A 14,345-nucleotide genomic window follows, 5' to 3' on the forward strand; every position below is an offset into this window, starting at 1 on the left:
CATGTAGTGCTCCATGGGCGTATTTTAGTCTTGTTCATATTTCTTCATTTTTAAATTTTATTTAAATAAGAAGAAATCTGTAAATAAATAAATAAAAATTATAAATCTCGAAGCAGCTTTTTTGAATTTTGACCGTTTGTATAGGTCAATGTACTTCACGCATCTCCATATCTTTCCTTGAATCTTTGCAAGAGAAGCGAAAAAAAAACGGTTTTTTTCTCTTTTTTAATTTAGAGGTTCTTCTCTTGTTTCAACTTGCAACAGTTTTGTCTTCTCGTCTCTCTCTCTCTCTCTTTCTGTCTATGTTCAAGTGCAGATTCATTTTCTCTTTCCACGCCATGCATGTGTTGTTCGATTTTGATAATTTTCTAATTCTTTTTGGGATCTCCAATTGTTACTTAAAATGGGGTTTTATTGAACATGGTGTTTGAGCATTTGGGAGGAAACTTCGTTATATTTTGGGTTGGTTTTGAAGAGTTTTCTGTTGGACTTTCGTGATTTTAGGGATTTGGTTCTTCTCGGTATTAGTTTCTGGATCTGGGTTTTGTTGGAAATCGAGTTTGAAGTATTAGTGCACTTTCAGATATATTTTGGGAGATTTTGGTTTCTATTTTTGGGAATTGGTTTTTTCTCTTTTGGTTGAAAAAAAGGGAAATTTAGGGGATTTTTCATTAAAGAAGAGATTTTTCTCTGTATTAGTCTGTGTTCTTGTGATGCAAATTTGTTAGAACTTTAGAGGGTATTTTTGTTAAGAAGAGATTTTCATGTGAAGTTCATTAAAGTTTTTTTCTTTGAATTTCTCATAGGGATTTGCTTTTGGGGTTATTCGAAATTTTAATTTTTTTTCTTCCATTTCTGGCATTAAGTAGGTTGGTAGATACTAGATAGGATTTTGGTTTTTATTCACGGGAAAATTGCCTTTATCACAAGAAAAGTAATGTGGGGGAAATTCAGATTCTCAACTGTAGCCATGACTCTGAACTTCTTTCATTGATTACAACTGTTCTTCAAATTCTTGTTTTTAAAGCCCAAATCTGAGATTTGGAGTCCACCTTTTCTTGTTTTTAAATTTCTGGTTTTTTGGGTTCTGAGAGATGAGTCATTTCGCGGCGGTTTGGGATCAAAGAGCAGCAATTGAGGTCACAAAGGAGTGGAATGGAATCGATCAGGTTATGCTTCGGTCGCCACGAGGTGCTTCTGCAAAGGTTAGATCCTAATATCCTATACTCCCCACTTGTTTGTTTGGTTGTTGGGTATGCAAATTTGATGTATAATTTGAATTTTGTTGTAGAATTTGAATTTAGGATCCTTGTTTAGATATAATTGATAATTCTCTATGTAATTAATTCTATGGTCGAAACTCAAAATCATAGTTTTTTTTCTTTTTGAGATGAATGGTGTCTGGTTTATTTCTTGATGATTTCTATGTCAGCAATTCAGGTTAGTTTACATGGAGGACAGGTTATTTCATGGAGGAACGATCGAGGGGAAGAACTCCTATTTACAAGTACCAAGGTCTAGTTTTTCTGCTCTTTCTCTATCGTTGTAATATTTCTGATTCTCGATGAGTAGTTGGATGCAAACACTGATTCACAAAGGTCCTGAGAAGATTCCATTAGCACAAATGTTTCATCTAATCGAATATTAATTGAGTAATCAAATTAGTGAATCTTATAGTTTACATTAAAATCTCATTGAAAAGGTTTCTTGGTTTGACTAAAAACCTGTTTAAAACTTGTAGATTAATTGTATAATTCACTTAGATACATATTGGCAAAGTGTTGTAGTTTCATGCTTTTTAATTTTTTTTTTAATGTTTATTTTAATTTTTTTGGGCTTGACTTTGATGTATAGTTGTATATAATATACACAAACACCAATATCATAAATTTCAACCACTTGTGTATCAAGCTGGACGGTTCAATTGATGTACTACATCTTGGATCTATCATAACTCAAGATTTTGGAGAAAAACACAATCGTATCATCTAAGGTAGATGAGATGGAACAATGGGTCCTCTGTCATTTACTATTACATAAAAATCTGAAAAAATCCATGAATTGATATAAGTAAACAATAAACTTATGTGGGTTTTATGTTTTTTTTCTTCCCCTGTTCCGCCACAAGGATTAGACTTGATCTATTTCATTTTTTCAACTATCGCAGGCAATCTTTAGGCCACCGAAAGCAATGAGAGGAGGAATCCCTATTTGTTTCCCACAGGTATTTTCATCTTCACTAATTAATTTCAAGCCGCATACCAATTTTTCATCTCGGATTTAATGATTATATTTCACATTTGTGAAGTTTGGAAACTGTGGATCATTGGAGCAACATGGGTTCGCAAGGAACAAGATATGGACCTTCGATAATAATCCCCCACCTCTTCATCCCAATGACTCTATTGGTAAATCCTTTGTTGATTTGCTACTCAAACCATCTGAAGAAGATCTGAAGTGCTGGCCTCATAGGTATGGAACTTGGATATTGTAGAAAACCCTTCTGATTATTTCAAAGTAAATAATGGTGTGTTACTAACAGAAACCAGAATTACCATGGCCTTTGCAGTTTCGAGTTTCGTCTCAGGGTGTCCCTTTCAACTAGTGGGGATCTCACTATGATTTCACGCATCAGGAATATCAATGGGAAGCCTTTTAATTTCTCATTTGCCTATCACACGTATCTCACTGTTTCCGACATTAGGTATGGAGTACTCGATCTTCAATCAGTGTTACTTTTGTTCGCTTTTTAGGTTAAGTTGGATTTCATATGAAAATGGGTTGCATTGACAGTGAAGTGAGGATAGAAGGGTTGGAAACACTCGACTATTTGGACAATCTTTGTCACAAAGAACGTTTTACAGAACAAGGAGATGCCATTACGTTCGAATCTGAGGTAAATACGTTTTGAATATATGAGTAGCACGACATGTTGTCTCTCTTGAACAAGGAAATGGTGCCCACATACAATTCTTTAGAAAAATTTGAAGAAAAATGCTGACCTCTTTACCAATAACAATTTAGAGGAAATATAAAATTTCTTTTGGTTTTTCTCAGGTATTCCCTTATTTTTATTTTCCGGATAATTTACATATGCTTATAACTGTGTTGCCACTAATAAAACTTCCCAAGATTCTGGAACCTTCAAAGAAATCTAAGGACTTGTATAACACAAGTTGAGGTATTATGTGGGGTACGCATGGTTATGTTGCTTTGCTTTCTTTTCTAAAGGATTTGTTGCCCTTAATAAAATGTGCGAGTCTTCATGAATGCAGGTGGATCGTGTTTATCTTAGTGCTCCAAATGTAATTGCTGTCCTAGACCATGAAAAGAAGCGAACGTTTGTTATACGAAAGGATGGACTGCCAGATGTTGGTAAGATGTTTTTTTCTTGCTAAACTTAAAAAAAAAGAGCATAATCGCTCTTTCTTTCTTCTTCTTTTTTTTCCTTCAATTGTTTTAACTATTGGAATATTATAAATATTTGATCTGACATTATTACTTCGGGGTATCCTCTTCTCAGTGGTTTGGAATCCATGGGAGAAGAAATCCAAAAGTATGGCAGATTTTGGTGACGATGAGTACAAACAGATGCTTTGTGTTGATGGTGCGGTGATTGAGAAGCCTATCACTTTGAAGCCAGGCAAGGAATGGACAGGCCGGTTGGAGCTTTCCGTTGTGCCTTCCAGTTACTGCAGTGAGCACCTTTGATGATCCTCACCAGAAGAGAGAGATCTCCAAGGGGTGGAAGAAGACCATAGTAGTAATGACCCATTTTATTGTTGTTGTTACAGTGGTTGTCACATTTGAAGCTTGAGTCCAACTCCAAGTCCAAACCATATTAGGAGCAGCATTGAAGTGGCTTAAAAACATAATTTAGCGTTTGCCACAACCATGCTTGTGAAAATTGTGTAATGTTAACTGAAAACTGTTGTTTTCCTTGATTGATTATGTTTTGTGTCGAAATGTAAGAGGGCTATATGAGGCTCAGTCTTCACTTGGGATGTAAGGGGGTGAGTGCTCAATTTTCATGATTCGAACTCCATGCCATTGCAATAAATACCAGATAAGAGTAGGATCCAACGGCAACATTAAAATGTGAATATCGCGAGAGTTCAAATCTCTCAGGCGACGTTTCTCTTTTGTTTGATACCTGGTATGAGCAGCATTTCCTCGGGCTCACCTGCGAGGGTGCACCATCACTTACCCGGTGTGTGTGATGTGCAGGTGTTGCATGTGCCCATTTATTTAATCAATAAAAAAAAAACCATTAAAATGCGAAAACTCAAGAAGGGAACTCAGCTTCTCTGTGTTACTTTCATCAACAGTAGTGCAGAGAACAAATACTGAGATCGAAGTATTAACATGAACATAGCAGTAATCCAGATTCCAGAAGCTTACATTGCAGGTACTCTAAAAAATTATATCCAGTTTGGACTTGTTCTGCATTAAATGTTAATGATTATAATTCATGATAATTTTTATTTAGTATTCCAATTGGAAAAATAAGGTTATTGGAGGTCACCAAGTGAGAAGCACATTTGACATGATCAAAGTTAGGACTGTATCAGATTGAGTTTCCACATGGATTTAAGTTATATGATCGACCCACCAAAAGAAATATCTGAGATCTTAAAAAAAAAAAATTGAATCCATGATCACACGAACCAAGTATCATAATGATATCATATGCATCTGAGACCTAAATATTTCACTATTTCTCCATTGTTTTCCATGAATATTAAATATAAGTAATTACAGATTATTAAGTGCAAGATTATAAACTATGGGTCTCAACTGCAGAGCACATAAAGCTTCCAAGTGCACTATGGGCTGATTGATCCTAAAAAAAAGTATGATATGGGGGCTGTAAGGATTCCAATGTGCAAAAGGTGTCTTCTAACAGGATAACTAACTTGGTATGTATTTTAAGTAACTTTGGAGGCTTTTACATTTTATTCAGCTATGACTCATTTTAAGATTGAAGGCCTACATTCATCCAAATTTCTTACGAAAAGGCAAAACCAATATTCGAACCAAGATGCGGATATACGAAGAACAAGAACTCTTTAAAGAAACAGTTTCTAAAAGAAGACTTGAAACGACATCAGAAACAAAATTCCATATATTTAATAGGTAGGTACTAAAGGTGGCATAATTACAAACCAAATATGTGGTCATTTGTACCAAACATAGCATTTGTAAACTGTCTTGTGTTCAAGTCACTGCCATCCAGAGCAGAACCAAACCGATCAAGCCACTGAGTCGGGCTTGGGTTTTCAGTTTCCTCTACCCAATCTGAAGTCATATCTATGTCATCAACTAAAATAGGATCAGTCTCTATGGGCTTCCCTTTCGTCCGGCTTGCTAGTTTGAGATTGTAATTGATATAAAGAAGGTCGCCCAATGTCTCTTTATCTAGCCTATTTCGCTTCTCAGAGTGGATCTGCTGAAATGTACTCCAGTTCCTCTCAAAATTAGAAGCACTGCAAACTTGACTGAGTATTCTAACTGCAACTCGTTGCAGACCAGGTGCTGAATCACCATACTGTTCCCACCATAGTCCTGCATATTTTATTGCTGGGTATTTAAGAATTTCGACAAATAAATAATATGTGCATGTACCTATAACATGTAGACATGACTATCCATTAATATGATATACTTGATAAAACTTTGCTCAAACAAAGCTGATTGCCGCACGGTTAAGAAGCATCAGAGATGAGGATGTTGAGATGAATGAGTTAAAAAATTTAGAAACGAACAGAGAAAAAAACATGTAGGAGATCTCTAATAGGAGCTAAACTAAGAGAAAGTTGACTGAGATGGTTTGGGTATATTCAACAAAGGCTGATTACAACCTTAGAAGAAATATTCTAGTTGAAGGTCCAACAAGAGAAAGAGAAACACCCAAAAATACGTGGATGAAGATAGTGAAAGCGGATATGAACTCAATTTCAATAACAAAAGTGTGGCTCTGGACTGAGTGGAATGGAGGAACATGATTCATTCATCCAGCCTCAGATTATAAGGCTTAAAGTTGTGTGGTTGTTGTTCCATATAATGTTGCTTCCACAGACGGAACGGAATCTAAATAATAAATACAAGCTAAACATAGAAAATGATGCTTACAAATAATACCTAGAAACAAAAATAAAAATCTATAAGTTTTAGAATAATGCTGAAGTGACCTCAGGCTGGAAACTCATATCGCACTTCTTGACGTGAAAGTGTGTGGGAACCATAGATGCCTTTCCTCGAGATACGGGTGAAAAAGCATCTATGGTTTCTATCCACTTTCACATCAAGAAGTGCGATACGAGGTTCCAGCTTGAGGTCACTCTAGCACGACTCTAAATTTGATCATAAAAAAGACAGGACACGTGTCAAAACTATCAAATTTTATTCTTGCACTATTAAAATATACATAGAAAGACATGGATGAAAATTTATAATGTTATTCTTTTTCTTTTGTTTTCTCATTCCCTGTATGCCCCCATATTCCCACTATGTTGTATACATGTACGAAAACAAAAAATGACCAATTGATGTACCCGATGAAGGAGATTCACGTATTCAAGAATCACGTCCATCAGAAGTGGAACCCATGTGAAATTCTTTGTTTCATGGACTACGCAATCAACACTAGAGTTGATATTAAAAAAGAAACCCATCTATTGTAGCTGTAGGGACTGATATCATCCATTCATCATGATTCTTGTATATTTATATCCTATCAATTTTTACCACATGCACGATAAATGTCAAGAATATGGACAGGAATAGATAGAATAACAAATACGATGTGTACGTACCAGGCGAGATTGTGTTACGTGCCTCTCTAGCTAGATTGCAACCAAACATCCCCTGAGCCTTCTTAAAAAGAAAAATTTGTCCCGTGATATCTTCTCTCAATTCGGGCGTCGGCAATAGTTTCTCCAGAACTGTGAGGAACTCTTGCTTTATATTTCCAAGAAATTTTACTTCTGGATTGTATTGGATACTAGGATTCAAAAATGCTGCTGCGGCATGTAAAGGTGAATGGAGCTGGTTCTCCCATCTTCTATCCACTATGTCTAGGAATGTCTTGCATTTATTTTCATCCATAATGTAATATGTCCTTATAGAGTCCTTGGCCCTTGTCATAAACTCATAAATGGACCCTACAGAAGGTTTTCCCCCGGAGATTTCCCTCAATACCTTTAGTAAAGGCTCGGAAACGGCCACACACTCCTCAACTGCCTTCCAGAAATCATTATCCTCAAGAATGTCAATGCATGATATGCTTTGTGGTTTATTTGCATATGCAGGATTTGTTGAATACTCCGGACTATTGAACATATGCTTCAACCTTGACCTTTGCTTCAACATGGACTGCAAGGAGAGAAAATTGGATGTAGACTTTGTAATACTAGTTCGAACCAGTTCTTGTCCCCCCGTGAATTTCTTCATTAGTTCAAGCACCCATGTGTGATTGTATATAAATTTTGAAATAGATTGTGCTTGTAAGATGCATCGGTTCACCCAATCAATCTTCGAAAAGTCTTCCAAGATTAAATTCAAACAATGAGACGCACAAGGAGTAAAGAAGATGGAGTTGTAGCTCTGCATGATGTAACTTCCAACAGCCCTGTAGTTGAGTGAACCATCCATAATTACTTGAACAACATTTTCTGGGCCAAAATCTTGAATAACCGAATCAAATAAATCAGCAAGACATTTTGGGCTCTTGAAATATGTGGATGCCTCAACAGATTTGTGAAAAAAGGTACCAGAGGGTGATGAAACTAAGAAGTTTATTAAAGCTCTTGATTTATTGTCAGTCCAAGTATCCGCTATGATCGTACAACCAGTGATGCCCCACTCTTTCTCAATTTCTTTTGATTGTTCGCTGACTTCGGATTTGACCCTTTCTAGCCATGTGATCTTCAGAGCTTCTGAAGATGGACCTCTAAATCCATGACCGCACTTTGCTATTGCTTCCATCATTAGCTGATAGGACGGAGAACGTGCAACACTGAAGTCCAACTTATTTTCGAAAAAGAAAAGAGCAATGCTTCTCTCTGCATTTTCCTTGTCATACGAAGCTGAGGGAGGCACTTGTGTACTAGAAGGAAAGGTTTTTGACATTGGAGATGTTTCCATAGTCATAGACATGAGGGCTTTACTAGAGGACAAGTTTCCAGGAGATTTAGCTTCTGCTAGCCTTTGTTTTTTAGCACTCGAAGCTTCCTTACCCTCCTCCTTTAATGCAATTATAGCTCTCACTCTATCAGTAACATCATCCCTTACTTTGCTACATGGATGAACACCTTTACTGGGAAGTCTAGATAAATGATGCTTCAATCTACTAATGCCCCCATTCAGAACTCTAAGACAAAATTTGCATCTCACCTTGTTGCCTTCTAACTTCTCACAATATTCCCAGCACACATCTTTTTCACGAACCACTGCCACAAAAGAATATGATGAATTTATACATCAAGTAGGACTTCTTGCTTTATTTTCTTGATAATTTGACCTAAAAAAAATATGGAAGATGTAACTAGATTTGAGAATCTCAATGCCTCAACTTCAGAAGAACAGAGATGCACATTATGATTGAAATTTGCGTCAATGAAAATTTAACCACACCTTAATCATGAATTAATGCAGCCATCAACTTTTAAAAACATGCTTCTCTTTCCATGTTTGTGAAAGAGAAAATATTGTGTAGTGCTTGGCCTCGTAACCACAGACCTAGCCTTTGATGGATTTTTTTTCTTTTAATACAAGTACATTCACCTGGAAAATTGATTGATGATCATCTCTTCAAAAGTGCTCATCAATGAGGAGGACAGGTTGGTGGGCAGAGATTGGACCACCAACATCTTTCCTAGTGCACTAAGGGACTATGCTATATGAAATTGCATAATCCATAAAGCATAAGAAGTTTAGACAAACTTACTGATGGCAAATGAACTATATTCTCTCCTGCTATGCTTGACCTGAAAAAGAAGTAGACAAAGAGTAATGAGCCAAGGACAGTGAGAGGCTAAATAGTCAACCAACAACTGCCTATTAGAATTAAGCATCTCGGCAGATTAAAAATCATGGGTGCCAAGAAAAACACCAGCAAAAATTTATTAAGAGATTTAATAGATAATAAATAGCCAATGCTATTTAAGGATTTTTTTTTATTTTTTTTTATTAGTGTTTTAGGGATGTTAATTATACTGAAAACCAAGAAAGGATGTTAATTACGCTGCCACCAAGCATAAGGCATGGAGAAAACTTGCAGCTTCTACAAGATAGAACATAACAAAAAGTAAATTACAATTGAGGAACTTGAAACAACTTCTTTTTTTATCACTAAACACAGAGAAATAAAGAATTGGAACTACTGCTAGAGTCCCTAACGCAGCAAAAATATAATAAAGATTTTATTCAAAATGATCTGTCAAGTGACAATCATAAAAATGTAACCAATTGGTCTATGATCAAGTCTCGACCGATTGAAAGCTCACATTCAAAAGTTTGTTATACGTTAGCAAAAATCTACATGGAGTTTAAGACCTGCTTTAGCTTAAAATCATATGGAAAATAAGATAGCAAATGTAGATTAGAAGTTAAAGACCACATTACATCCCTTCATCCTACACCATAGCACGTGGTTACAACTTAAACTCTTGGTTACTAATAAACAATTACTTTTATCATGATTCACCTAAACTCTTGGTTACTAACCAAATTATAATATCAATCCTCTTCTGTTTTTCAAATACAAATATGAGTCCTATCCACAGGCTGTCTTGTGGCACCAGATACTTCAGTTTAACTCAATAAAAGAATGCTTGAGTCCCTAAGCAAACTCTTTGTACACCTCACCTCATACTTTATATATTTGAATCAATGAACTGAGTGTCAATGTGTATACTTCACAACAATTGTAATTTATATATATACTAGAATTTGCCCATGCCTATTGGCATGAGCATCCTCTTTGGTGTAATGGGGTGGACGAGGAAAGACAATAAAGTGGGAGGGGTACTATTGGCAAAGAGGGGAGAAGAGGAAAGACTATATAAAATTGAAGGATATTCTTGGAAAGGGGAAAAAGAGAAAAGGAATAAAGTTAAAAGTTATCCTCGAAATTCGTATTGAGATTAAATCCCAACCCCTCTTTATTGGGAGTGATAAGATTGAGAAGAGGGGGGCGGGGGGACACCCGTCTTGTTCTATAATATCTAAACTAGAGTTTTCTCTTTGGGTTTAAGGGGGAAGAAGAGAAATGATAATAAAATTTGAGTAATATTATTGGAAAAGGGTAGTAGAGGAAAGACAATAAAGTTGGAAGGGTATTTTTGGAAAGGAAGAGAAGCGGAAAGACAATAAAGTTAAAAGTTATCTTTGAGATTTTTAGCAAGATTAAATCCAAACCCCTATTTATGGGAGGATAAAGGGAGTGAGGTCATCCATTGTGTTTTATTAAATATGTTTAAAACCATGTCTTTTGTTTTGCATTCATATCTACTCTATGTACCTTGATCCATTCCTGTTTGGTTTTCTTTTCATTCTTGTTGATGCACGTCCCTTGTAATTGGGGTTGTCACCAGTCACTCGTTGGACATAACTATCTCAATATAATACATGATGATGATGGGTCTTTCCCCTCATCCATCTAAACAATTTCATCCCCAGCATTCACTCTATGAGTATGTTCTCTCTTGAATGTGCAACATTCAGCACCATATAGCAAGGTGATCTTACAACCGTCTTATAACCTTTTCATTTGATTTGGATGTATTGGTTACTAATCTTACTACCGTTTTCCGACTTGATGCCGAAGGAATTGCCGGCTGGATGACCCCCTAAGATAAGAGGGGGATATAGAAGCAGATTGAGTTGCAGGTAGGAGCGAGTCTACCCTGCAAAGCGGCTTCTCGCTTATCCCCATATCTCTAGCTCTAATTCTATGGAAAATATTCCTATCAATTTCTCATCTTATGAATGATAGAACCAGTGTCAAAAATAGTAAATTCAAAGTATTTTTTTCCATCAATTTTTATTGTCCGTTCCTCCCTTTCTGTGTATCTATTGCGATTCTTCACAATTGATGCAGCAAGTAGGACCCATGCACTTCCTTTTGCACGAAGAATTCTAATTATTCTCCTCTTAATTTAGATAGTTTATTGGATAATTACTAGATAAGGACATGCGACCAATTAGAAGTATTATTTACTTTCCATTTATTTGGTTTGTGCTTTATATTAGTATTGTTTTTTTGTAAGAATGATATGAGAATCTTAGCCAAGCTTTATTGGTAAATTCTCTTGATTTGATGAGTTATAAGGGTGTAAACAACTCCTATGGAGTCTAGGATTTTTATTAAACAGTTCTCATGGGTTTGTTGGTTTATTAGTGTAAACAATTCTTCGAGTTTAGGGGTTTCCATTTTGAGGATTTCTTGTTTAGGTGGGAGCTTGTTAGTAGAAAGTGATTCCAGTTTGGGTGGGCATATTGCTTGTTGGTGGGGTGGTGTTTTTGTTGTTTTCTTTGCTCTTGTTTGTTGTTTTTCTTCCTTTGTTTCTTCTTGAGGAGTTCTTGTCCTCCATTAATAAAAAAATTGTTATAAAAAAGAAAAAGTAAGTCAACTCGTTTTCTTTGCCTAATAGATCCTTGAACCCATCAATTTGGTATCAGAGCATTGATTCTATGGGGAGAAAAATAACACACACGCACAAAAAAAAATCAATGTCATTAACTTTCTTGTGGAATGGGATTTACAACATCACAAGAAAGAAACCTTAACTTAGTTTAAAGAGATGTGAGAGTCTTTTGTGACAATGGCTAAGAAACAAGGTGAATTCCAACATCTAGTCATGTAGGAGTTACGATTGTTTTTTAAAACAAAACTATTAGGGGTGACTAATAAGGCTTCTTTTATCCAGGCTCCTCCATGACCCCATCTTTTGTTCATGCAACCCCAAATCCTCAAATTATTTTTTTTGAAATTTAATGGTTCTAATCCACTCGATTGGATATCAAGGACAGAGCGATTCCTTTGCTATCATAATGCATCAGATGACCAAAAGTCGATATGACATCCTTCCACTTGGATGGTGATGCAACTCCCTAGTCCAACTATCATGAATGAGAACGCGTACCCTACTTTGAATGGATTCCTTTATGCGGTTATGGCACATTCTATGGATCCTCCTCAATATTACAGACGATCACATCTATAAGTGATTATCAAACTAGTTTTAGCGTGTCAGGCGAATGATTCAACAAACAAGTAACTTATAGGTTGTTTCATCAATGACCTAAAAAGTGAATTCAATATGAGATATGCTCGTTTTGACCAACTAGCATCTCATAGGCTATTAGTCTTAAACGAATTCAAGAAGAGAATCTATCTCTTTACAGGACTACTAACAAACAGTTAACTCTTGCATTAATACCACAACCACTCTATCAGTCGCAGTCTCCATTACTATTACAACTCCTTCTGTAGCTCTCTATCTATCTTTGACTTCATAAAAAATACAGGAGCATAGGGAAAAAAGTCTCTGATTTAATTGTGATGAGATTTTCAAACATTTGCATTGGAGCAAACGTATACAAATGTTATTAATGAAGGTGATTGGTCATTTGATAAGGATAATCCACTCCCGCCTGATAAGACAAATGCCCTTCAAATCCTACAAAATAAGAGGACTTCTCCAATTTTGTGCATGTTTTCCAATATTTTCTACTTGAGGACAAGTCATTAGCAAAAGGGGTGAGATTGTTAGGATTTTTCACAGTTGACATGGCAAGTGGAACCCATGCACTTCCTTTTACATGGGGAATTCTAATTATTCTCGTATCTTAACTTAGATAATTTATTGAATTAGTATTAATTAGGATTTGTAGTCAATCAGGAGAATTATTTACCTTCCATTTATTTTGTCTTTTTTTGTTGTCTATTAGGATTGTTATTTGGAAGAATAATCTAAGAAAGTTTACTTGTTTTGAGGAGTTAAAAGGTTGTAAACAGGTCATATCAAGATCAAGATTTTTATGAAATTAATCTTCCTTTATAGAGTGAGTCAACTCGTTTTATTTACTTACAAATCCCTATACCCATCAGTGTGACATAAACCCTCTCTGTGGAATTACTTCCGGGCTTCCAGTCTCCCACAGAGCCAAAAGCGTGTTTTGGAGCCAAAGAAACCGACTTTTTAACACGTTTCGGACACGATTCCCGATTCCCAAGTTCCGAGACCATGACTTCTTCAACCAAACCATGTAAACTAGTACGGACACTGATTCTGCCCTCATTTATCCTCCAACTTGTCGAAACCTTGTTACTGAATTTGAGTTTTTGAAAGAGAAACTTGAACTAATAACGAAAAAAGTTTCATTTTTTCCCATTTTGATCCTCATTCTTGAGCTCATCCTACAGGCACTTAATATTCGAACCAGAAAAACAAATTATTTTCAGCATTTACAAAAAATCCCCCCCCCCCCCCCCCAACAAATTCCTCAAACAAACCCTAATATGCCAAAATTTTGAGTGTCTGTAAGAGAAATTTGAACTAATAACGAAAAAAGTTCCTTGCTTCCCATTTTGATCCTCGTTCTTTAGCTCATCTTACAGACACAGTTCATATTCGAACCCAGAAAAACCACCAACTCCTTCAAACAAACCCTAAGATACCAAAAAATTGTGTGTTCGCGAGAGAAATTTAAATTAATAACGAAAAAGGTTTCATTTTGTCCCATTTTGATCTTCATTCTTCATCTCATCTTACAGACACAGTAACCAGAAAACAAATTCATTTCTGCAATTTACAGAAAATCCACCGACAAAGTCCTCAAACAACCCTAAGATACCAAAAATTTGAGTGTCTGCATGAGAAATTTGAACTAATAACGAAAAAAGTTTCATTTTTTCACATTTTGATCCCCGTTCTTCAGCACATCTTACAGACACAACTCATAATCGAACCAGAAAAACAAATATTTTCTGCAATTTCACAGAAAACCCACTTATAAAGTCTTTCAAACAAACCCTAAGATACCAAAAATCTCCCAGATCAGAATCGCCATTAATAAACATATAAGCGCAGAAAGAATAAATAGAGAGTTGAGAACTCACAAGAGATGAAGAGATCTTCTCGGAAATCGCCGATTCTGCAAAAAAAAAATTTTAATTATCGCGAAGACGATTTTTTTTCTCTTACAACGAGAGACGAATATCGCGATATATCGCGTTGTAGTTAGGGTTAGAGTCTCTTTTGTTCGTTTGTATCGACGATATATCGATAAACACGTGTACCAATATAAATTGAAAAGTTGAGATATTTTAAAACGCTAAT

At 35.8% G+C, this 14,345-nt stretch overlaps 2 protein-coding genes across 3 annotated transcripts; one reads left to right on the forward strand and one right to left on the reverse strand.

Moving 5' to 3' along the window:
• Positions 1-4,043, forward strand: LOC147393804 (Galactose mutarotase-like superfamily protein). The gene is made up of 8 exons (XM_086455529.1): positions 1-1,205; positions 1,441-1,515; positions 2,168-2,224; positions 2,309-2,472; positions 2,570-2,704; positions 2,794-2,896; positions 3,276-3,375; positions 3,524-4,043. The coding sequence occupies exons 1-8, from the start codon at positions 1,095-1,097 to the stop codon at positions 3,709-3,711; spliced, it is 933 nt and encodes a 310-aa protein (XP_086311655.1). The 5' UTR covers positions 1-1,094; the 3' UTR covers positions 3,712-4,043.
• A 1,067-nt stretch (positions 4,044-5,110) lies between these two features.
• On the reverse strand, positions 5,111-14,283 carry LOC147393805 (hAT transposon superfamily). Of its 2 annotated transcripts, none has more exons than XM_086455518.1 (4): positions 14,126-14,283; positions 8,948-8,987; positions 6,816-8,450; positions 5,111-5,565 (listed from the first exon to the last, which is right to left on the reverse strand). In XM_086455518.1, coding segments are annotated over exons 2-4 (2,043 nt in total). In that variant the 5' UTR covers positions 8,949-8,987; positions 14,126-14,283; the 3' UTR covers positions 5,111-5,158. The 2 variants fall into 2 exon arrangements, with proteins under 2 accessions (XP_086311644.1, XP_086311645.1); XM_086455519.1 differs by lacking the exon at positions 14,126-14,283 and adding an exon at positions 13,096-13,456.
• Positions 14,284-14,345: the final 62 nt, after the last annotated feature.

Source organism: Akebia trifoliata, chromosome 10, assembly GCF_017979445.1.
Source record: "Akebia trifoliata isolate Shusen 1 chromosome 10, ASM1797944v1, whole genome shotgun sequence".
NCBI lineage: Eukaryota > Viridiplantae > Streptophyta > Magnoliopsida > Ranunculales > Lardizabalaceae > Akebia > Akebia trifoliata.

Excerpts from the sequence above, each read along its gene's own strand:
- LOC147393805 (XM_086455518.1), bottom strand. Across the intron at positions 5,566-6,815 it reads ACGTAACACAATCTCGCCTG|GACTATGGTGGGAACAGTAT; the intron begins GTACGTACACAT and ends TAAAATATGCAG.
- LOC147393804 (XM_086455529.1), top strand. The coding sequence starts at position 1,095 with ATGAGTCATTTCGCGGCGGTTTGGGATCAAAGAGCAGCAATTGAGGTC. Across the intron at positions 1,206-1,440 it reads CACGAGGTGCTTCTGCAAAG|GTTAGTTTACATGGAGGACA; the intron begins GTTAGATCCTAA and ends TCAGCAATTCAG. Across the intron at positions 2,705-2,793 it reads CTCACTGTTTCCGACATTAG|TGAAGTGAGGATAGAAGGGT; the intron begins GTATGGAGTACT and ends TTGCATTGACAG.